The following is a 23088-nucleotide window of genomic DNA, read 5'->3' on the forward strand; positions in this document are numbered from 1 at the left end:
AAAAGGCGATTAGAATAATTCGCCTAGGACGCCAATTGGTCGGCCATACAATGCAGGATGTGGTACAAAAAGTGGAAGCCTCATCCCGCATCCGCCGTTGCATACCGATTTGCATCACCGGATCCATTCGCGATACCTATTGTTATGTTTTGTTTACACGATTCTGAATAAACGATTTTGTTACACGCTGTTTCGGTTCACGCTTAAATGGTGATCACCGTATATAAATTGTAAAGGTATATAACTTAACCATACCACCGATCTAAAGTACCGTGAAATTTCATTATATGCGGTTAATATTGTAACTATACGGCATTGTATAACATTTCAACTGTAGATTATTAACTTGATATTAAAACCGAGAATGGTGCTGTTACAATAATGCCTAGTTTAACATAGTCATATGTAGTATCACATCGAGTGATTATCTGATAAGTTACTTATTAAGGCTTGTTGCGGCATAATTTTAAGTAATAATATCGTGTATTTCTTTTGAGGAATATAAGTTTGTAAGAGTATTTATGAAAAATGTAATGAATCAACACTCACAATTTTATAAAATATATAAATAAAGAGAAAGAATATTCATGTTAAATCGCATTGTAAGATATAAATAGAAAAATAAAAACTATGTAAAACTATTGCAAAACGTTTTAACACTACATTTTACTTTGGTAATTTCTACTAAGTACATTTGAAGTGAAGCACTTTAGAAATTTGTGAACAAAGTTAGAGTAAACTTCAAGGAAGGCTTTCACTTGGTATTTGCCGCGATTAATAGACCGAGATAGATTTTTACGTAACAATAGGTAGCAAAGGTTCGTGCAATCTAACCAATGTTAAGTGGTCACTGTCTACAATTATTATTATTGACATCTGTAATGAAGTTCAATGAAAACAGGAGTAATATAGTCGAACTTAGATATTATGCGTCAATACTGGAACTACTCATATTTGTTTGTATTAACTCATAGCTGCACATATAAGTGATGCTGGTATGCAGAAAAATCTATTCGATTTATAAACCGTTCGATAAAAGGAACGGGTCAAACATGTTGAAGGTAGTATTAAATAGTTACTTTATAACAGTAGAGTAAGGTGTGGAATACAAATATACTAATATGAAACTTTGTGAAACTTAGTCTTCAGAAGTAGCAATATAAACGGCCGCAGCAAGAATTTGTGGCCTTTTGCCTCAGTTATATCTCTAACAGTACTTAACACCTTCCAACGTTTTTCCAGCTTTAACTAAACAAAACAAATCCCTTCCAGCTGGCAGCCGATAATCGACTTCGTGGAGTCGAAGTACGAGGAGTTTCTGAACGCGGAGTCGCGCGTGACGCGCAAGGCGGCGCCGCCGGACACGCGCGTGCACTGCTGCCTGTACTTCATCGCGCCCAGCGGCCACGGCCTCAAGCCGCTCGACGTCGAGTTTATGCAGCGGCTCGGCGACAAGGTCAACATCATTCCTGTCATCGCGAAGGCCGACACGATGACGCCCGAGGAGTGCAAGGACTTCAAGGAACAGGTACGCTTCCTAAGAGTGCACACAGTGACAATAGATACAGAATTTTAATTGGATATTGTTTTTATTTACGATCAATAATGTTCATAACTTGGAATCGAATATGGAAATAAGAATCATAAGAAGATCGATCGGACGGATATTATTGGACATTTTGGTATTTTGTGACAAAAATGATATCTTAAAAAAATTGTGGGTGAATAAACTTTTAGTCATAGTCATTGACATAGACAAAAAGTGACGATTGCAAAAATGCTTCAAGGTTGTTTAGATAAGTTACAAAACTAAATTTGGTGGAATTTACCTACTTTTACGATATAGGTTGTTGTAATTTATTAGTCTAACTTATGGCGTAGTGAAATATACGGGTTAATATTTTTTCTTTATTTGTCAGAAATATGTTTGGTAACAAACAATAATTTAATAATTATGGTTTGTATTCATTTGACATAATATATATTATTAATACTATTTCATACCAGCTCAGCTCCGCGTATTGCGTTGCGACGCAAAAATTATATGTAATGAAAAACGTGGGAAAATTTACTTTATACATTTTTAGTTAATGTCAATTTTAAACATGTGAATCATCTCATAAATTGATTATGAGATGAATTGAGAGGATTATAATTGCAGTGATCACTTAATGTTACAAGAATTGCATGCTTTTCATTATTCCTGTACTTGCCTTATTGCACGATATACATTATCAGCCTTTAATTGTCCACTGCTGGACATAGGCTTCCTCTAACCTGCCGTCCGCTTCAGGTCTTCCGTCCACCTGGTCGGGGAGCGTCATGTACTTCTTTTGCCTGCAAAAGAAGCAAAAGAAGTATGGCACGATATATGCATACCAAAAACATTTAAACATTCCATGCAGATAATGAAGGAGATAGGTCAGCACAAGATCAAGATCTACGAGTTCCCGGAGAGCACGGGCGAGGAGGGCGAGGGCGCGGACGCGACGCGCGCGCTGCGCGGGCGCGTGCCCTTCGCCGTCGTGGGCGCCAACGCCGTCATCGAGCTGGACGGCCGCCGCGTGCGCGGCCGCAAGTACCCCTGGGGCGTCGCAGAGGGTGAGCAGAAGGACTGATATTATTATAGTCCGCGACAAACTGATAGTCCGCTCTGAACTGCTGCGCGCAGGTGTAGTCAGTAGGATAGAATAGAATAGAATAATTTATTTGCATAGAATAGGCACATAATCAGGTGTTCCAAAATTTAGGTCCTCTTATTCTGGTAACAATACATGTAAATTAAAGAAAATAAAATAAAAATTAATTGTCATAAAAAATATACAATTATAAAATTAGAGAGCCAATGTGGTTGAACTCAACTACAAGCATACTCCGTAGCATCAGTAAGGGCAAACTAACGCTGCTCCGTGGCCGAGAGCGGGCAGCGGATGCACGGGTCATGCTCTGTCTTCGTTCCATTTAAATTCATATGTTGCTGTTACGACGCGACTCATTTCTATATTCAGATCGGACCAACAGTTTGACGCGGACTATACATGAATACACGTTAACACCCGATTCACACACGTTAATACACATGCGTACCAATTGTTGATTACAGACATATTGGTACAATACTATGTGGATGTTCCACATACATGTACACCAATTTGATTCAAAATCGAATGATAGTTGTTCGAAAATTGCTGCGTGTCCTTGCATATTTTCTAGTAACAACGCAGATGTGTATTCCAAAGAATCATTGTGTATAATTTGGAATAATACAACTTTTCATCCTTTTGACAAAAATCCAAATATATAAGAAAACATAGACATGTTTTATGTTTGTAATAATAAGCAGGATAATCATTATTTAGCATTCGCAATATTTTGAATTACATTTCATTTACTTAAGACATAATAATAGAAATAAAATATTAAAATAACATTTGCATCTTGCATCATAATAAAATCTTCATTTGTAAGATCATATGCAGTTTACTTTGATATACGAACAGCACATGTGTCCAATGTAAACAATCGCTCTGCTATCAGTCTATTGTGTTTCATGCTTTGAATACAAGCGACTGACTTCACACACTAGTTTACAGGTTAAAAATATATTTGTGATAAACAACTGATATTCACTTTTGTATTATTTTGATCATTTGTTGCATTTATCATAGTCATAAACTTCCTCATGTTGATTAGATTTATTGTAAAATGTAAGATATTTTACCAATTTTTTGCACTACACAAGTTTTATATAATCATCTTTTAAGACTTAATAAGACACTTTTGCAATGAATAGAAAATACACCTTTACGAGAGAGATTTGCATACATTCTGTAATTCACTTATCAGTGTAAATTGCAACTAGTTTAACTCCTATAGTATCAATTTTGTATTATGAATTTATAAAATATGATGGCCAATGTTCAATGCAATTTAAAAAAGCCTATATATGTTTTATCCTTAAACATAAGACAGCATGCTCCATTTATATTGAAATGTTATTTTTTAACTTATCAGGAAACATTATAATATTTATATGTATTTACTCTGTTAATTATGAATATAACCGCTAATTGTTGAACATTGTTGCGATGTTCCAGTATCTATTTTTAACACTTATAAGGGCACAATCAAATTTACATCTACGCTGTTAATTTTGAATAAAACCACTCATTGTTGAACATTATTGTAATGTTCCAGTGGAGAACCTGGAGCACTGCGACTTCATAGCGCTGCGCAACATGGTGATCCGCACGCACCTGCAGGACCTCAAGGACGTCACCAGCTCCGTGCACTACGAGAACTACCGCTGCCGCAAGCTCGCCGGCCTCTCCCACGACGGGAAGCCGCACAGGATCAACTCTAACAAGTATGTTACGTTTCAATCAACATTGCTCAACGATAATGATCTCTTTATCACTTGTGTCAAGCTCTATGACTTCTTTAAACCCTTTAACTAAACTATACTCCATTATGGTAGTACATTGCTCAACAATAATGCTGTCTTTATCATTTGTCTCAAGACTACTTTAAACCTTTTGCTAAACTATACTTCATTATCATTATGGTAGGCGAGAGTGGGTGAACATATCTTACTGAAATCTACATGTAAAATATGGGTATAATGGTATGATTCTTGCCTATTACTACTTATTTATTATATTGAATGGCATAGGACACAAGTCGCTTAATGAGAAAGGTTTATAGCCCGTAATGTAATGTTGTTTTTACTGATCTTTTATGGGGCAGGGAAGTAAGAAACAGGTATACAGTATACTTGATGTGAAGTAGTTATGATGTGAAGATGTGACCGTTGAATTGGCATAATCTATTTACTGTTGGACAAAACATTTCACAGAGTTACATTAGGGTCATCTGTATTACTTTAAGATATCATGCAAAATAATTGATTGCTAAAAAATCTATCTTGTATGTCCTCAATTAAAAACTTGTGACATTTATATGGTATCCATAAATTTGATTATTTTCACCATTGATTGTAACTTTTATATTTTAAAACACAATTCGTGGTATAAAATAGTCAAACTTAGGTTAATGATAACTTAACGGTTGTCTAAAAAGATAAGATATGGGTAATTATAATTTCTTATTTCTTCTGAATCATACTTATATATTTTATGTTTCAAAAATTATACTAACATAAGGTAACGGAAACGAAATTCTTATTTCCTAGAATAAAATATTCGATATTAAATGGTTTTAAATTTAATAGGCATGGTAAATTTCACAACCTATGTAGACCGGGTCGGTGAAATTAACTTTTACTGACAGCTATCTATTGCTACTAATAACATGAATTACTAAATATCTTGGTTTCTTTACTGTTGTCGCCGCATTGAAGGTGACCAGACTTAAACCTATATATTTATAATTGAACAAAGATTATAATTTTAAAATGAATATTTTTGATAAATGGATTTAACTAGTGATGTAATGGTTTTTCATTGCTGCATGTCTGGTCACCTTTTGGTTGATTTTTCTCTTCCTACTGTCGCAGTTTCAGTTAAAACGTTTATTTTATTCTCACTATACTAGAGGTGCGCGATAGCTGCATAACATTCTCAATTCTTTGAACGTTTCGTGCTTGGGCATGCAGAAATGGAATATTCATTATTAACATTTTATCATTATCATTTGTCATGGAATATTTTAATATATTGAAGGAATAATTCTAAAACCTGTTTTATGATTTAATTTTTTTCTCACTTTTATCAAATTTAAAACGCATTCTGAGTATGAGTTAAAGATAGTAACGATTTTCGGAATGCGCCGATGACGTTGGTGTTTAAAATATCCATGATCAAATGTCATTAATCATAATAACTTTGCAGTTCATGCGCATCTACAGTGGCATTAATAACAATTTGTTGTTCAGTGTTTCCTTTATAACGCGTCGCGAAGGTATTTCGCGTGTGTCACACAACAAACAACGCACTGTTATTGACTACACATTACTGGTAATTTAAACAATGTGTCACACTCGCGTTCATTATTGCAGCGTGCACGCCGAGTATTATAAACATACTGGCGATGAAATGTTTACGATGTGAAGCGATTTTATATTGAATATACTGTGTTAGGTGGGAATTTTGCAGTAAAGATAACACATTAACATATTTCCGTTCAAAATAGTTCTTATTAATTTTACAAGTAGCTGTCACTATATAAGAAATCATAGTATGACTATTTATTATTAATATATTACCAATAGATAAGCTAGCCCTATTATTGTCATAATTTAATTGCAATAATTTTACGTTGTCCTCTCCTTGTAAAGATAAACTATGCTATTTTCAAATATCATTGATAATGTATTTATTCTTTAAAGACTTAATAAGACAGTCTTGCAATGAATAGAAAATACACCTTTATTGAGAGATTTGCATACATTCAGTAAACAAACCATTCATTGCGTTAATAAATGTCTCGTTTGAATATATTATGTTTTCATGCAAAAGAGTATATTTCTGAAGTCAAGCATACATAACTACACGTGGAACATTAATTAATATTAATTGAATAAATAAAAACATAATAATTCTTGCGTTTTGAATTTTTCAAAGTATGGTCATTCGACATTTAGATATTAAATTTTTCGATCATAATTTTAAGTTATCTGTAAAGTTCATGTGTACATAAAGGATAATGGAATAAAGTCAATATGTTATCTTTTTATAACTATATACGCACATAACTAGGACTCTTTCTGTAGTGAGTTCTATACACAAAGACAGATAGATACACAAACACCAAGATTTATGAAAAGAATTCGTCATTTAGATAGAACCTCAGGTGTGGTAAATGGGTAAGGTGATGTTATTAATGCCAATGTAGTGAGCGGACACAGCCACGTGTTGTACGTTAACTATGGTTGTGTTGGTGTTCAGTTTGTGCCCGCAAGGACTGATGAACAGTTTCATAACCGTGTGGTAAGTTCCATGGAGCGCACACTATCTTTTGTGTGTGTGATTTTTTTACCATTCATACATTTTTCATCCTACAGCACGGGGTTACACTAGTTTTGCATGTGTATATTGTATTCATATTTATGTAGTTTAATTAATGTGTTTGCAGTAATGTTGGAAGTATATTTACTGATTGTAGTTTTTATCATGCACACAATAAATAGTTGTTTTGGCAATTTTGGCTATATTTAAACACTCTTATAGGAATTTCTTGTCCAATGCTTGATATTGTATAATTGTAGTATACTAAGGGTAAATTCAATTGATAATATAGTTTATTTATAAAGTAAGTATACATTTGTGAATATCGTAAATTGATTTAAAATTACTAGTTTGTTGTTAGTGTGTAAACAATGTAAACAATAATTACGAGTAAAACATGTTGTCTCAGTGAATAATTATTACTACTGATTGCATTGATAATGTAATGTAATGTAATTAATATATAATTAGTCGTAATGAAGTAATTTATTTGTAATTAAAATGTATAAAACTGTTTTGCAGTTAATAGTTAATACAGTTCTTAATAATTCTGTTAACAGTATTATCCCTTGACCTTATTATCTAATTATTTAATATTTCAAAGCTCACTTTAAACACCTTGAATTATTTTGAAGCAAATGTATGATGAGTAATGTTTACGTAAATAAAATATTAAGCTTATTGCCAGAATTTCGCATGTGCATGTATATTTTCATTAATATGTATAACACGTAGTATTTGTACGTATGTGTTAGTATTGAAATGTGCAGTGATAATTCTTTATGTTGTTTTTATTTATACGAATTATTTTATTTTGTATTTGTTCTCAGGAATCCTTTGGCCCAAATGGAAGAGGAAAAACGTGAGCACGATCTTAAAATGAAGAAAATGGAGAGCGAAATGGAACAGGTTAGACTATTGTATATTTAATTCTTTGAAACTGTTCAACTAGACAGTAAATTAATATTATTGCGCTGAGTTATGATTCTGGACTTGATTTCCCGTTGAACATGAATTTGGGTAATTATAATATATTGTATATCGTAATTAGGGTTAAGATTTTAAGTTAAGTAAATTCTTCAAAGTTTAAAATATATTTTCTAAAGAGATCCAGCGCAATAAGTAAGATAATTATTTGTCATTGTTTTTTGGTGCGGATCGAACTCGAAACCCTAGCGTAAGCGTTAACTGTGCATGGTAGACCGATGAGCTGCGTGTAACGTGCGTTCCCTGTTTGCAGGTGTTCGAGCTGAAGGTGCGCGAGAAGCGCGCCAAGCTGAAGGAGTCGGAGGCGGAGCTGGCGCGGCGGCACGAGGCCACGCGCCGCGCGCTCGAGGCGCAGGCGCGCGAGCTGGACGAGCGCCAGCGCGCGCTGCTGGCCGAGCGCGCCGCCTGGGAGCGCGACACCGGCCTCTCGCTCGACGACCTGCGCCGCCGCTCGCTCGAGGCCAACAGCAAGGAGTCAGTACCCCCTCCCCCACACCCCCCGCCAGCTGGACGAGCGCCAGAGCGCGCTGCCGGTCGAGCGCGGTCTCTAGGAACGTATGCACACAAGCGGATACGCAAGCCATGCGTATACTAGCGTAAGCGCGCAGGCACGCGCGCACACATACTACAAACACTTCCACTACTGCTTTGATGTTATAGATTGTAACGATTTGATTCAGGAGATTGGTAGCACTGATATCTGTGTGAAGTTATTCATCTGTAACTGTGGGTACACATTTTTTTAATAGCTTAACGACGTGGACATACACATCTCAATTAACTAAATAAACCTAATCTACAATTGTTATTAATATAGCATGTGTTTATTCCTGAAGTTATACTTTTTGTTTTCGTGTGTTGTATTTATTACATTCCCCTTCAAATTGTTATAATGTTTTGCTACGAGAATTCTATATACTTTATTATTAAACTGCCAGTTAATATTGAAACAAATTAATATATTTTGTCTCATTCGCAGGACGGTGGACGGCAAGGACAAGAAGGACAAGAAAAAGAAAGGTTTGTTCTAGAGCGGCGTCCCCGCGCCGAGCACCCACCGTCACTAACCCGCGGCCGTCGCCGCAGAACACAATCGCGGCCCGCACGCCGCGCCCACTACCAGTGCAGTCTTGAACTCTTAGCTAGGGATGTCGATAATTGCCGAACAATATCGATTTTGAAATTGAGTCAAATTGCAGTCTGAAAAATTGATCTAAAAATTTTAAGGGCCATAGGAATGATTATTGCTGTCCTGGGGGGAATATTTCGGCGAAATAATCGCCACCTGACTTCCGTGCTCGCTGAAATAAGTTGACGACAAACTTAAAACAAAAATATCAAGTTTTCTTACAACACAAAAAATCAAATATCATTAGCATCTGAGTATCTATCATGAAATAATTGCTTCATGTCGTTTTAAAAAATCGGTGTATTTAGTCCAAAAAAATCTTCATTAATTAATTTCACATCGACATCCCTAGTCTTAGCCCGAGCTTCGTATGTTCCGAATGGGAACGGCTCACATTGCAATATAACTATATATATTAACTCGATGTGACGACCTATACGCATATTTTTACCGTCACTCGGTACACTTCGAACATATCGTAACGGTTACTTTAAAGTATCCCTCGAAAGTCGATTTGCAGTAACGGGCCGCGTTTTAATGAGATTTCGTGAGATTAAGGATTTAATGAGTAAATATTTGATAGTGCCATTTTCAGCGTAGTGGTGAGTGTCGCTATTGTCTTCTGTATAACGATCGTTTGACAAGTAGACTGTTCCACTTTCGATTTCGTACTACCTTCTAATAAAATTTAACTTATGGTCATGGTTGCGTGTGTCTCACTATTTAATTTATAAAACTGTGTGCTTACACTAAATTTCTCTGTCACTAAATTCGAGGAGGATCTCTTTGTAGCATATGTTGTATATATTTGTGATGAACTTTATTTGGATATTAAGGACTGAAGGAACAAAGCTAGATGTATTTGATTGGATTAAATGAGATGACGATATGGTATATGGTACTGTTAGTGGATTGGCATTATGGGAATGCTTGATTAATCTTACAAAATAAGTTTTGTATTTTGTACCTGAATTAATGAGAAATATTGACATGTGTTGTTCCGTCAATCCTTGCGTTGCGACATTAACCGAAATAACGCAAAAACATCTTGTAATATTTTCTTCATCACTTTTTACTTTAAATAAATTATTTTAAAATTTTTAATATTAAAATTTTATAATAAATATTTATGTAACTTTCAGATTGGTCATTTAAGAGTGTTGCCACAGGACTAGTAATGTAATCGGAGATAAGGTTTATAGAACGCACCACGCATATAAGCTATGTATTAACGTTTACGTAATTATAATTCAAATACTACACTCGTGCAACGATGACAAAAGACTACATCGTATTTTAACGTTATCTCAAATAGTCGGTAAAAATTAATGTACAGTATTATGTTATTCTTTCTTTGTGTATTTACTTGTAAGGTATATTCCATGACAAAGCATTTAATTTTGGTGAGGCCTAATTTTGTACGTGATTTTTATTTCTAAATCTTTTTACGACATGTTTTATACAATCAATTTGTTTCGAGCACCGACTGAAATTAAACACAGCTGTAAACCGACACGGGTAAAGCACAAATTGTCAAGCAGCTTAATTCGACAAACGTCCACAAAGTTGCCAAAGTAGCTTGTAATCGAGGTCTGCTCTTGTGGAATAAGAATGTGTAACATTTTATTGTGTTCATACCTATAATGTACCGGTGAGGACATGTAAAATGTAACAGTAACGTGATTCATTTAGCTCAAATCTGTATCCAGTAATAACTAGGAATTAATCATAATTATTATCTTCGTAATAAAATAGGCATTACCAATTATATGGACTTCGTATGAATTACAATTTTCTTTTTACTTTTAAGAATGTTACGCGTTGTAGTTATTGGAAATCTTTTTAATAGGACTATGTACCATTCTAAATTTAGACGTAAATTAGATATTTTTTACTTCTTTATAAGTATGGCGATACAGTTTCAGCTTAATCGGTGCATCGAAATGCCGTATATGAAGGTGTGGAGTGGCACGCGTTTAATATATACGTCGGTATATTGTGCTTAGTGATATTAAAGTATGCTCATAGTTCAGTTGTGAGTTAGGAACTAGCTCTAGCTCTAGCTAGGTGTTAGCGATTCTTTATAATATATAAGGGAGTGAACTGGGAATGACCGCTGGCCAACTCGAGTCATGAACCACATGCGCGACGGAAGACTACATCCTATTTTACTTTATTTATATCTTACATATATACTCTGAATCCTATTATTGTTAGTAGGAAGAGCATAACCCGACTCATAAGAATGATATAATAATACTAGTATTAAGGAATCTCGCAAAATTGCATATTCTCCTTAGTGTGGAGCCCCTTTATCTTTGTGTGTATCAAGCTACAAATTAAACATAAAAATGTAGGCAGGCAAGGTACATATTTAACGGTGCTGTTGAGTGTTGACCCGCCTTAAGTACGATAAATAACATAGTTGGTTTAGGCGTTTGTTTATACAAATTTTATATTCGCAAAATTGTGTTCAGTGCCGGTTTTCCGGTTATGTGCAGTAGTGAAACTTAGTAATCCTAAACTAATTTAGGTGCTGTTTAATCATCTTCGAATTTATTCGGAGATTTAAAAACACCACACTAAATTATTTCTCAAAGAATGATATAGATTTGGATTATCCATAAAGCGGCCCTGAGTTTGGCGGCAGTGTACCGTGGGCGCAACGAAACCGAAACATTAATCTATTATACCTACAATACTTTGGCGCGGGAGTTTTGCTAGATATTATTTATTATTCTTATGCCCGACTTATGTGATTCATAGAACCTTTATATATTTGTTCTCTGTTATGAGATATTTGACAATTCTTTGTAAATATTTTCGTTAGTCATTACGGTAACGTAACATAATTTTTATTATCAAGATAATCAAATAATGGCTACGCATTATTTATGAGACATGCATAATCTTTATTTAATCAACATGCCATGGTGAAATTTGTATTATTTCCTATACCACAGTATTGACTTCCGAGTTAATGTTTAGGTACGTAGATATTAAGTATATGCTTAATTTTGTATTTTGTGTAGGGTTGCGACCCACTTTACCATACTGATCATTTGCTTAGTCATTACGAAGGATTGTGATGGACGTTGGAAAGCAATGAAGTGCAGACGATGTAATATATTGTACCTTTGAATAAATATAAATAAATACGTAATATATAGACTCTTTGTTTCCTTTCCTTTAATATTTAATTTACTTTTCTGCTTAATTTTCTTAATTTATTTCTCTGCTATACGTGCTGCAGATAATACATTTTTTACACCTAAATATTTCCTCCAATACTTTAGGGGGTTATGGGAATCAATGACAAATAAATCAATAATTTTCATACGAATTCCTTTTATTTGATACTGTATTAAATTATGTACACAAGCCAACATAACTACCACTTTGAATACTACGTCATATATTCTACAAATCCCGAGGAGTGTATGATATATCATACATATGGCATTAGTAGCTACTGATTCCACAATTATTGGCGTAAAGGCAGTGATGATGGCTATCGTACACAAATTAACCACACTCTACATTCATCGGCCACATCAAAATACAATCCATAAATCCACGAACAACCTCGAAACATTTTGTTATGTAAACAAGTTTACTACATCTATGTATTTTTGGCAGCACTATGGAAAATATACTTCTAATTATTTTAATGAAAATGCAACTTCGAATATAACAATCACAACAGTTTCTTGACCATACAATTTATATTTAAATTTATTCTTAATAAAGTATTATTAAATCGATTAAAAATATTAGACGATACGCACGTAGCCTATCTAGATCTCTTAAATGAATTATATGCTATCAAAAGTAATTATGTACAGTACTATTTTATTGGGGTTTTACTCCTTCAGGGTTGACATCCATATTATACAATAATGTAAGGAAAGAATAAAAATATATCTTTTACTAAATATGGTACTTCGCACCTCTGATTATAGCACAAATTGATTTAGGCTAAAATATAATTATTCTACATTATTTGGTTCATTTATACCGCCACATAATCCATCTACCGTTCATAGTTTAAGAAAATATAAAACAAATATGAGAAGAAAACCTTATAGAAATTCGAAAAGAAAAATAATATAATATTTTTATTACAAGTAGCAAGTTAGAAACACTTATAAAATACGTAATTCATAAGAGCGGTGCAAATAAGTGTTTGAAAGTTAATCAAGGAAAGAAAGCAATTTTATTATCCATCTTTCACGCGGACCCTGTCCCAAACTATGTCATGTCTATAATATAAATCTATGAATTAGTATTAATAGTTACTATTATTGGTGTTCTTCTCGTGTCCCACTAAAGTTAACTACATTAAATCTTCGAAATAATACAGGACGTTGTACTAAATCCCAATAAGTATTTTGTAATATCACAAATCACTGTATCGCTAACTCTATACACTAACCAGTTATCATGAACGATAAATGCGATGGAAGTCATCTTTTGTATTAATAATACTAACTCTTCCGTACTTAATTTACCAGCGCAGGCTCCAACAATGGTATGCTCCACAATGCTCTATTTGATACCTATGCTTTATTTATTCGATAATAATTTATTCTACGTATAGAGGCACAATGGCACAGCTATTGTATTAGTGTTTTAATCTCATGTTGTACTATGTATTGTTTGCAAGCTGAAGCTAGCAATTTATATAAATCTAGCTTTAACTACTTATCTATTAGGTACTTTAAATGTATTTTTGTATCGTCGGTAGCAAGAATGACGTATTGTTTTGGCCATGGGGATAAATTAATTTTATTAAGATTATGTTAAATGTCTTGATTAAATCCCAACGCCATAAATAATAGGCAAATCCTTCTAAGTATAGTTATATATAAATATTCATAAGATTAGCTCCAGTAATCTACCCATTTCATGTCCTGAGATATTTCCTTCTATTTTATTCCGATATAGGGAGAATATATTTGGATTATTTAATCTTTGACAATCTTTTAAAATTGATCTTGATTTTTTGAGTACTATTATCTAATAATATTTAATAATAATAGTTGTGAGTAAATCATCCTCATTTTGAGTAATCTCAAAACGAGGATGATTTACTTTTATCTTTATAAAGGAAAAAGTGTAGGTACGTATATTACCTATTACGTAATTTAAGGATCCACCAGAGAATAATAATTAGTTGCCCCATGGCCATATAAAGTCATTTATTTATCCTACTCTTTATAAAAACGTGAATAAAATAGCAATATTTAACTATGATTTATAATAGTCGTAATATAATTATTGCTTTGAAGTTTTTTTAGATACAAACAGTCCTCGTTTTATCATGTGAAAAATGTGCATTGTTTCAATTCTAGGTATTCACGGAAGCCCCAAAGTACACCTACAAGAAAGGCAGGAATAGGTTTTTGTTTTTTCATAATACGACACGAAACTATGTAAAAATATTTCGCAACCCCTGTTTGCCGTTGTTTCTAACCTTTACATACTTTAATTTATAATCAATATCTATTACTTAAAGCCGTACAAGATTTTAAATTATATTTCTGAGTAGGTGTTATATTAAATTCTATCATATACAATTAACTACCTTGTACGGGCTAATACCGTACATATAATAAATATTGTTTTGTCAGCATTTTGGGTGCCGCGCGCGGTCCGCGCGTGTACTAAATCTATCTATATTGTATTGTCATAATCTCAATTATTTCAGGTTAAGTATGTACTCCTTCTATTCTTGTTTCGTGAGTTTTTTATGTCCTAAATAAAAACAAGGACTGCTTGGATACTAAAAATTAGTGCAGTAATTAAGGCTTGATTATATCACTAATATTCGTGACAGTTATAAAAAGTAATATAATTATGTAATACCTTTATAATATTCATAAGTTTGTTAGATTAATGAATTTAGTAAGAATTTGTTGAAAAAAATCGTTGAAGCGAATACCAAGAGCGGTAAAGTAGGTGAACATTTTATCGTTATTGGTAGACTATTAAATTCCAAAGCGATTTTATACTAATAATATTCGAGTCTATAACATTAAAGTGGCCACAATTTCGATTCACAACTCTTATTATAAAGCTTAGTCAAGCTCTTTACCTTAATAGATTTATTGTTAGTAATAAAACTTAATAAGGAACTAGCCTAATACATATAATTTAGAAAGTGAAACTGGCTTATCTAAGAACATCGTAAGTTATGATCAAAATTAATAATGAAGGCAATAATAAGATTAGGAGTTAGTAGCTTTTATAATAAATAACATATTGCAGTATATGAAGTAAGAAACGAACGAAGTGTTATATAGACCGAATATTGAAGGAAGACTTAGAACCGACCAAGCGTAGACCTCAGACGCAAACGCATTATATATAAAGTAAATACGTATAAATATTTCTAGCATAATAGATAATTTTAAAATAAATAGGCTATTTAACAAAAAATATACATGTAAGTAATTTATGAGTACAATATTTCATTTTTGTTTTCACTGATTTAAAATACTCTATTAAGGGAAAGTAAATAACTCTACTAATATACTTTGAACCCACATTTACCACACCTATGTATGAAAATATACAACTCTCTATAGCTGTAACATAAGGATTTTATAAATCATGTCCCATTATTAATCATTTCTATTGTACCACGTGAAGGGTATGAAAAGTACCGAAGTAGGTATGTAATCGGTACAATCTCAAAAGTATAATGATTAATTTCAACAGTATTATACATAAAATATAAAAAATAGTAATTATTTACCTACTTGTATTTTATAATGTTTTGTTACTATAACCGAGGACGATAGAAATTAATAGAATTACTTTATTGGTTGTTCATAAAAATATTATTTACATTTTATTATTTTCAAAAGATATTTTCAAAAGCAATATAAAGAACTATACTTACCTATATTTATTTAATAATGTAAAAGAAAGTGCATGTAAAATCATCGTACTGTTAGAAAGTATCTATATAGGTATTCGTATCTCTACAATATTTCAGTATGCAAATGCTCACACTCAAGTATTTGAAAATATAGAAATTAATGCCTAAGTTACTATACTTCTTAAATTGAAATACATTTTACAAATTACCCACATATAAATATTATTCTGTTAGTGGAGGTATAGATATCGACCTATGTATTTCTCGTAGCTTTGTAATAATATGCTTAGGAATACATTGTGATAACAAGATTTAACATCAACAATAGAACTAAAAATAGAATATACATTATTCTAACATTAAATACTAGGCACAATCGTTTGTATTAACAATAACACTTAAACACTAATTATAATATTTTATTTCGTCGTTTGTTCCTGTTTTAGCAGTAATGATTAAACCTATAACGTTGATATGTTGATTATTGCTGTGACTCTGAATTATTTACTAGAGATTGTTTTCATGAGGATGGGTCGACATGCCGAGCGACGAGCAATATGATTGCGTTCAAGAGCAGCAGCCAGTACACAGATCATGCAACAGCCGAGTGCGGAGAGCGTCGGCGGCCTACTCGGTGGTTCGTGTCGGAGGTCTATATAACACTGCGCGTTCCGGGCGACCGGGTGCCGCTTCTGCGGCCACCAGAGTCAAGTTCCCCCATCTTAACACTAAACATCCTCCCCGTCGGAAAGATGAAGTACGACATTCATTACGATTATCACGAACACACATGCAACACACATCTATATCTTCTCGTTTCACAATCATGCAATGTTTGCCGCCACGCCGGCGACTCGACTGATACGAATATCGTAAACGTCATCTAATATACGTATTTACATGTAATCGTTGAAAGAGGTACTAATAATGCGAAACATCGAATGCAAGAGTAACATTGTGTGGTATAAAAGTAGAATGTTGTAAACGTAGCATGTTCAGATAAACAAAAGCTGTAACCGCAAAGTAAAACAGAGGAAGCAAACGTGCACAGAAACACAAAAACCAGTGCGAGGATACCGGAAGGTGCGACAGAGAACAAAGCTTAACTTATTAGAAATATTCTGGTGTGGGAATTATTTACTTATATAATTTTATAATAACACATATGGGCATCGGAATCATATTACAAGCTAAGGGGTGAAATTAAAAAAATAGGTCAGTGTATTTGCTTACGTATTTTATGTAACAATGTGTAACATTATTATAGTGTAACAAGATCTCGTTAGTAACCATTATTGTACGATTTCACTCTTTATATTACTTACTAATCACAATATGTTTATAAGTATAGAGGCAAAATTTGCAACATGAGTGTAACATCGGTTTCCCTTTTGTATAGGTACCTACCTACCTAAGCTAAATATATAGAAGACTGTATTCGATTAATATCGAATTAGTAAAAGTGTGATGCGAATTTATTTATTACAAAATATTGTACTGCTCAATACTAATATTAATTACCTATATTATTAATAGATCCACAGCCAACTGCGTCATGTTATAATAATATGTGCTTGCGATAAATAGTCGATGAGCAAGAGACTCAGTAAGTAAGATTGACGTTAGTAACTTTATGTTACGTTTTTGTGTGTCGCAAGTGGTCTGCCGAAACTATTTTTGTTTATCGTACTGTCCATCTTAAAAATAAATTGCTGCAATCCATTAAAATATCGCCATACGTATGTATATGAGTATGTGCGTATAAATTAACATATTGTCAGCATATAAGTCGGTCGTCGGTACCGCACGTATCAACATGTACTTACCTCATCTGTTTAATCACGAATTATTGAAAAACTTAGCTAATTAATTATATCGACATGATGCGAGGAGATTATCTACTTTCTATCAGTTTATGTTACGTTAATATGGCCATAGAAAATAGTTAATTTCCTCCTTAGACCTGTAGCAATAACACAGATAAGTAGATATCGTCCGTGCGGTCCCTGGGTCGGGCGGCCTGAGAGGATACATAGCTTCTTCACTCCATCTCGTTTCGAGTAAATTTTTGGATAAGTATTCTTTTACCGATCGAATGTACCATTAGCACCTATCTCGAATCGTCTTCGGACTCATCGCTCAAACTCTCTCATCTTCAGACATCGGTACAAAACACACATACCAACCACCTACTACCATTTTAAAAAAGACTCATACACGAGCGATCCAACGCGAAGCGAAAATATTCCTCGACAGAGGGAAGAAGCATGCACACCCGGCGGCGCGCCCGGCCGACCGACGCGTCGGCGACGAGTCGTCTCAAGGAGTTTAGGTCCTTAAAACAGGAGGAAGCTGACCCTGGTCCGGCGCGCGTCGCCCTTGCCGCGCCGGCCCATGCCGTACTGTCACATGGCCGTGTCGGAGGAGCTGCCGCCGGGCTTGGCGTCGCCGCCGCCGCCGCCGCCCGCGTCCTCGTCGCGCGCCGCGCCGCGCCCCGCGCCCGCCGCGCCGCCCGCCGACAGCCCCGTGAAGTCCAGCTTGTACTGCAGCACCACGCGCGGTCAGAGCCGGCCCGCCAGCCGCCGCCCGCTCCGATATCGCGCGCCCAGCAGCACCCGCGATCGTATCCGCGAGAACGATAGCGGGAGATATCGCTTCTTTGCAAGAATAATGGCACAAGTAAAAAAAGCTATTTTCCAGGAGAACCAGTTTAAAATTAAACAATGTTTAAAATTAACAAAGATTTCGAAAATTGTTTCGAAATCTTTTATTTAAATGAGAATTAAAATAATCATAAATACAATTATAAGTCGTCATGTTTACAGTTAACCACAGTACATTCAAATACGAAATATTTGGGATTTATTTGTATCTTTAACAGACAAATAAATTGTGAGTTATGCCATGCTTCTTGCAAAGAAGCGATATGTCGATTGAAGCTTCGAAAAAATTGCTCGCGCGATATCGGCGAGCCGGCGGCCGGCGTTCGGCTCTACGGCTTCGCTACGTCACCCATCGAGTTAACAAGAAACACCATGCACGAGAACCAATATTATTTACTTAGGGAAACGAAATTCATCGTAAGTTAAGAATCAGTTAATTTTGATAAGGTCGTTAGCGACGACATTGGTGACAATGTTATTCGTTTACGGCAGCAAAAGTTAAGTAGTTCGATTACTCTAGCATAGTTACTCCATATAAATTGTAGCGAACGATCTTAAAGTCTATAATTACTTTTATAAACTTTAAGGTACGCAATTATTTTGTCACACAGATTCTAAGCTAATATAAATAAATTATCATGGCAACATCACATAAACAACATTCAGATATTAGCTATAGGTTACACCATCAAACAAATTCTACACTAAACTTCGAGTAAAACCACAATGTGTAATGCTCGTCGAGTTAGTTTGTTAATATTATTTTGTGTTGCTGTTAAATCAGTTTTATATGACATGAAGCCAAGAATACCTTATCCGTTTAATACACTATTTTCACTTTTAAACGTGGTTGCTTTTCTTAAATTTGGCTTCCAATACATTGGAACTCTCTCGGGCATACAGAGGGTGTACTGAAATTGTGAACATAAAATGAAACGTAAAATGAGACAAAGTGTTTCATCTGTTTACACTGAACTCTTTAAAAGTGGGATTGTGTTGAGTAACCATTTTTCAGTAGAAGAAAATGCTGTAATAACCGTTATTTTGTTATGTGTTGTAGGTATATTTTTGTAGAGTATTTTATTTGTAGATAGCTCCTAGCTTACTAGCACTATTTAGTGCAACAAATTGTCAATTAAGACAATTAGCTGTAGAAAATATATTCTCATCCCTAATTAACTTTAACTATAAAAATTACACAAACATGCTTAGGTGTAACTACATACACAGGTACACACAGAGTTACATGAATATTGGGATGTATTTTATGAAAGTGCAAGCCGGAGACAGACCGAATCGTCATTTGACTCTGTTGAGGACTTGTTTATCGCTTTGTCCATCGGAATGCGACCCTGGAATGGCGAAGACCACCCAGGATATGGTGATTGTTGAAAAATAAACACAAAAATATAAACATTAAATTAACATGTGAGGTCGATCAGTTCCATTTACTATTTCTATTTTAACTTCAATCTAAAATCTAAATATCTAAAAAGACTTATTCTTGTTCCATTTGTGCAAGTGACTGAAACTAGTTTTATCTGTTTCTTGTAATTTGAATGAAAACAACGCACACACAAGAATAAGTCTTAAACTGCGATCACACTTTTCACCCCCTCAAGGCTAACAGTCACGAACGAAATAGAATCTTTAAAGTACTTAACAGGTGCAACACTCTGGTGCCTTTTAACCACTCCCACACTCGACTCCCACGGCAAAGGTACCTAAGGAACATTACGTTCCAATGCACTAAAATCTTTATATATCCTAGAAAAATCTCTAAACTTAAAATTGTGCCATGTGTTGCTCGTAAATCAGTAATTAAATAACACAAAAGAATAAAACGGATAAACAAGATCACCTTATTCGCGCAGTCAAAGCATGTAGTGACCACTTTACTGATGACGTTCATAAGATGTTTGGTTTCCTGTATAACGTTGTCTACTTTGCTAAAGGTAGCCGCGCGACCCACCGTCGGCTCTTTTACAGTAAATTGTAATTGTTGGACGTATGTTGGAACTTTATCTAAATGTTCTAATAACTCTTTTTTTATGGTTCCCGCTGGCACCTGGAAAGCACAATAAAACACAAGTTTAAATATGTAAGCATCTTCATAAGTAGAAATATAATTAAGATTTTTTTTTTCAGTTATAAAACTTCAATACCTGGTATGAAAATTGTCGAACGATTTTATAAAGTCTGTTAGCTTCTTCGGCAAAATATTCCGCTTGTGTGAAGAGGTCTTGAGTGGTGTTTAAACGACCTTCGCCTTTTGTGAACTGGTACATAGCGAAGGCCATGGAAGACATATTTTTCGCCCTGAAACACGGAAAGAAAAGTATAAGCATTATCAATGTTTCTTTTGTTTTTTTTTGGGCGGCGCGAATATTGTTTTAAAATTCAATATTTTTCGTAACACTAAAAAATATTCAGCAATTTTGTGAGTAAGGAATACCAAATTAAATCAAATCTTTTTATTTGTGAATGTAGGTCTTACAGGTGTTCAAATGGTTACATAAAGTGCGCTATTCGACCCTTTTAGGTATACAAATTAATAACATAATTCATAAGTCTTATTAGACATCATTAAAAGTAATGTACTTATACCTCTTCACAATATCGTTGTTTTCATCAGCAGCACCTTGCCACTTCTCAGTCTCGGCATCCATCTCTGACGACATCATTTTCATCTCTAGACCAGACTTTGCAATTTTTGCTTGTTCGTCCGAGTCTAGTTTAACAGCTTTGAGCGGTTTACTCGTTGTACCGTGTTTCTGAAACAGATTGTAAATTAAAAGTAAAGTATGACGGGGATAGGAATTTTTATTATAAGGTACATATTAAATTACACATGTAATAGTAGCTACATATTAGGTACATCTTTGTTTTAGTATATGCGTGAGGTTTACCTGTCCTCCTCAGTATGTTTTTGAGTAGGTAAGTAAATCATCGATCAAAAATGTTAATCGAAGAAATAAATAATAAAATTAATGTTTAATTTATGTTTAATTAATGTTTAATTTTTGCACAAAGTTGTAGATATTTTATTACAGTACAAACCTTTCTTTGGTACTCGTATTAATAAATAGGTATATTTTTTCAATTTATTTAAGTATGATATTTCAGACATATAATAACAGTAGAAACCTTTTCTGGCATTTGTGTTAATAAGTGTGTTAGAAATTTAGCATATTTCCAGCGACTCACTCCCGGGCGGGGCAGGCTGCTGTACTGCTGCTTGTCGGGGCGCTCGTCGGTGAGGTCGAGCAGCTCGCGGGCGAGGCGCGCGGCGTCGGCCAGCAGCCACGCCCACATGTCCACGAACACGTCGAGGTTCTCGCGCGCCGCCGCGCTGCCCGCGTGCGCCGCCAGCGTGCGCGCCGCCGTCACCACCTGCGGCCCGTAGATCCGCAGGTTGATCTCCGCGAACTTCGCGCTCACCTGCAGCGTCTCCGACGTCGCGATGTGCCGCAGCAGCTTGCACACCTGCGGGGCACTCGCGACATTTAGTACCCGCCGCGCGCCCGACGTAACCGAAACAAAAAATAAACCTGCCTCGATAATGTGGTCTAATTGTTCGTGTAGCCGGCTGGCTATATTGTGCAGTCTCTCTGATTCTCTCTCACCGCAGGAACTAGCTGAAAATCAAACGTGTGCTGGGAGTTACGTCTAATGCGACTGACGTTAAGGTTTGCTGTTTGCGAACACTCGTGTGTTGTGGTAAGATCAAAGTACAAAATTAGAACGTCTGTTTATCAAATTTAACATAATCACGAACAAACCCGATTAACATCCAAAAGTAGCCAATTGATTTATATTATTGCTTACATTCCTTATCGTATCTCTAATTATTTATATAACCTTATCATTTTTTTTGTGATATACATGAAATATGTTAATACATTTAACGATTAAACAATAATTGTGCAGGAAATTAAAAAGGTATAGTTAAGTTAAGGAAACTCATAAATTAGAAGCAAGCCAACTCTACATAGAGTCATATAATTAAAGCCAAAGCAAAAAAGAAACAATTAGACAGACAGACGTTTTAGTAGAGGGCATCAATGACGCGATAAATTATAAGAGTTAAGTCAGGAGACTTACATGAAGAGCGGCTCGCCATACACATAAGTGTTCGCTCGGGGTATAAGTGGGCTGTACCTATCTTGCGTCTCGGGTTACCTATGTGCGCGAGGTCGGCGGCGAGGCGGCGCGCCTCGTCGGCGAGCGGCGCCAGGTCGCGCGCCTGCTCGCGCGCCGCCGCCACCAGCGCGCGCTCCAGCTCGGCCGCCGCGCTCGCCGCGCCCGCGCACGCGCTCTCCAGCGCCGCGCCGCTCGTCGCCCCCTCCTCCTCCTGTCACAACCACTCACTAGTACCCTCGGCACGTTGTCCCCGTAGTTCCGAGACTAGAATAGGACTACGGTATCCCCTGCCTGTCGTAAGAGGCGACTAAAAGG

The 23088-nt window shown here is 35.3% G+C and overlaps 2 protein-coding genes across 5 annotated transcripts in view; one reads left to right on the plus strand and one right to left on the minus strand.

Moving 5' to 3' along the window:
- The window catches only part of pnut (septin 7-like protein pnut), a 62189-nt gene extending 49937 nt beyond the window's left edge, over positions 1-12252 (plus strand). For all 4 annotated transcript variants that reach the window (XM_073088275.1, XM_073088264.1, XM_073088253.1 and 1 more), the window contains exons 5-10: positions 1273-1528; positions 2406-2601; positions 4198-4366; positions 7796-7874; positions 8206-8426; positions 8932-12252. In XM_073088275.1, the coding sequence (XP_072944376.1) occupies positions 1273-1528; positions 2406-2601; positions 4198-4366; positions 7796-7874; positions 8206-8426; positions 8932-8983 (973 nt within the window). In that variant the 3' untranslated portion in view covers positions 8984-12252. The remainder of the gene's footprint in view (positions 1-1272; positions 1529-2405; positions 2602-4197; positions 4367-7795; positions 7875-8205; positions 8427-8931) is intronic.
- A 4931-nt stretch (positions 12253-17183) lies between these two features.
- Positions 17184-23088, minus strand: part of alpha-Catr (alpha-catenin related) — an 86915-nt gene continuing 81010 nt past the window's right edge. The window contains exons 7-13 of the mRNA XM_073088287.1: positions 22813-22984; positions 22186-22268; positions 21838-22116; positions 21238-21404; positions 20796-20949; positions 20492-20698; positions 17184-18510 (exon numbers count right to left, since the gene is read on the minus strand). Coding sequence (XP_072944388.1) covers positions 18373-18510; positions 20492-20698; positions 20796-20949; positions 21238-21404; positions 21838-22116; positions 22186-22268; positions 22813-22984 — 1200 coding nt within the window. The 3' untranslated portion in view covers positions 17184-18372. The remainder of the gene's footprint in view (positions 18511-20491; positions 20699-20795; positions 20950-21237; positions 21405-21837; positions 22117-22185; positions 22269-22812; positions 22985-23088) is intronic.

The sequence above is a fragment of the Epargyreus clarus genome, unplaced genomic scaffold (genome assembly GCF_041222505.1).
Source record: "Epargyreus clarus isolate Ecla_fem2 unplaced genomic scaffold, WU_Ecla_fem_2.2 ptg000003l, whole genome shotgun sequence".
In the NCBI taxonomy this organism is placed as follows: Eukaryota; Metazoa; Arthropoda; class Insecta; order Lepidoptera; family Hesperiidae; genus Epargyreus; species Epargyreus clarus.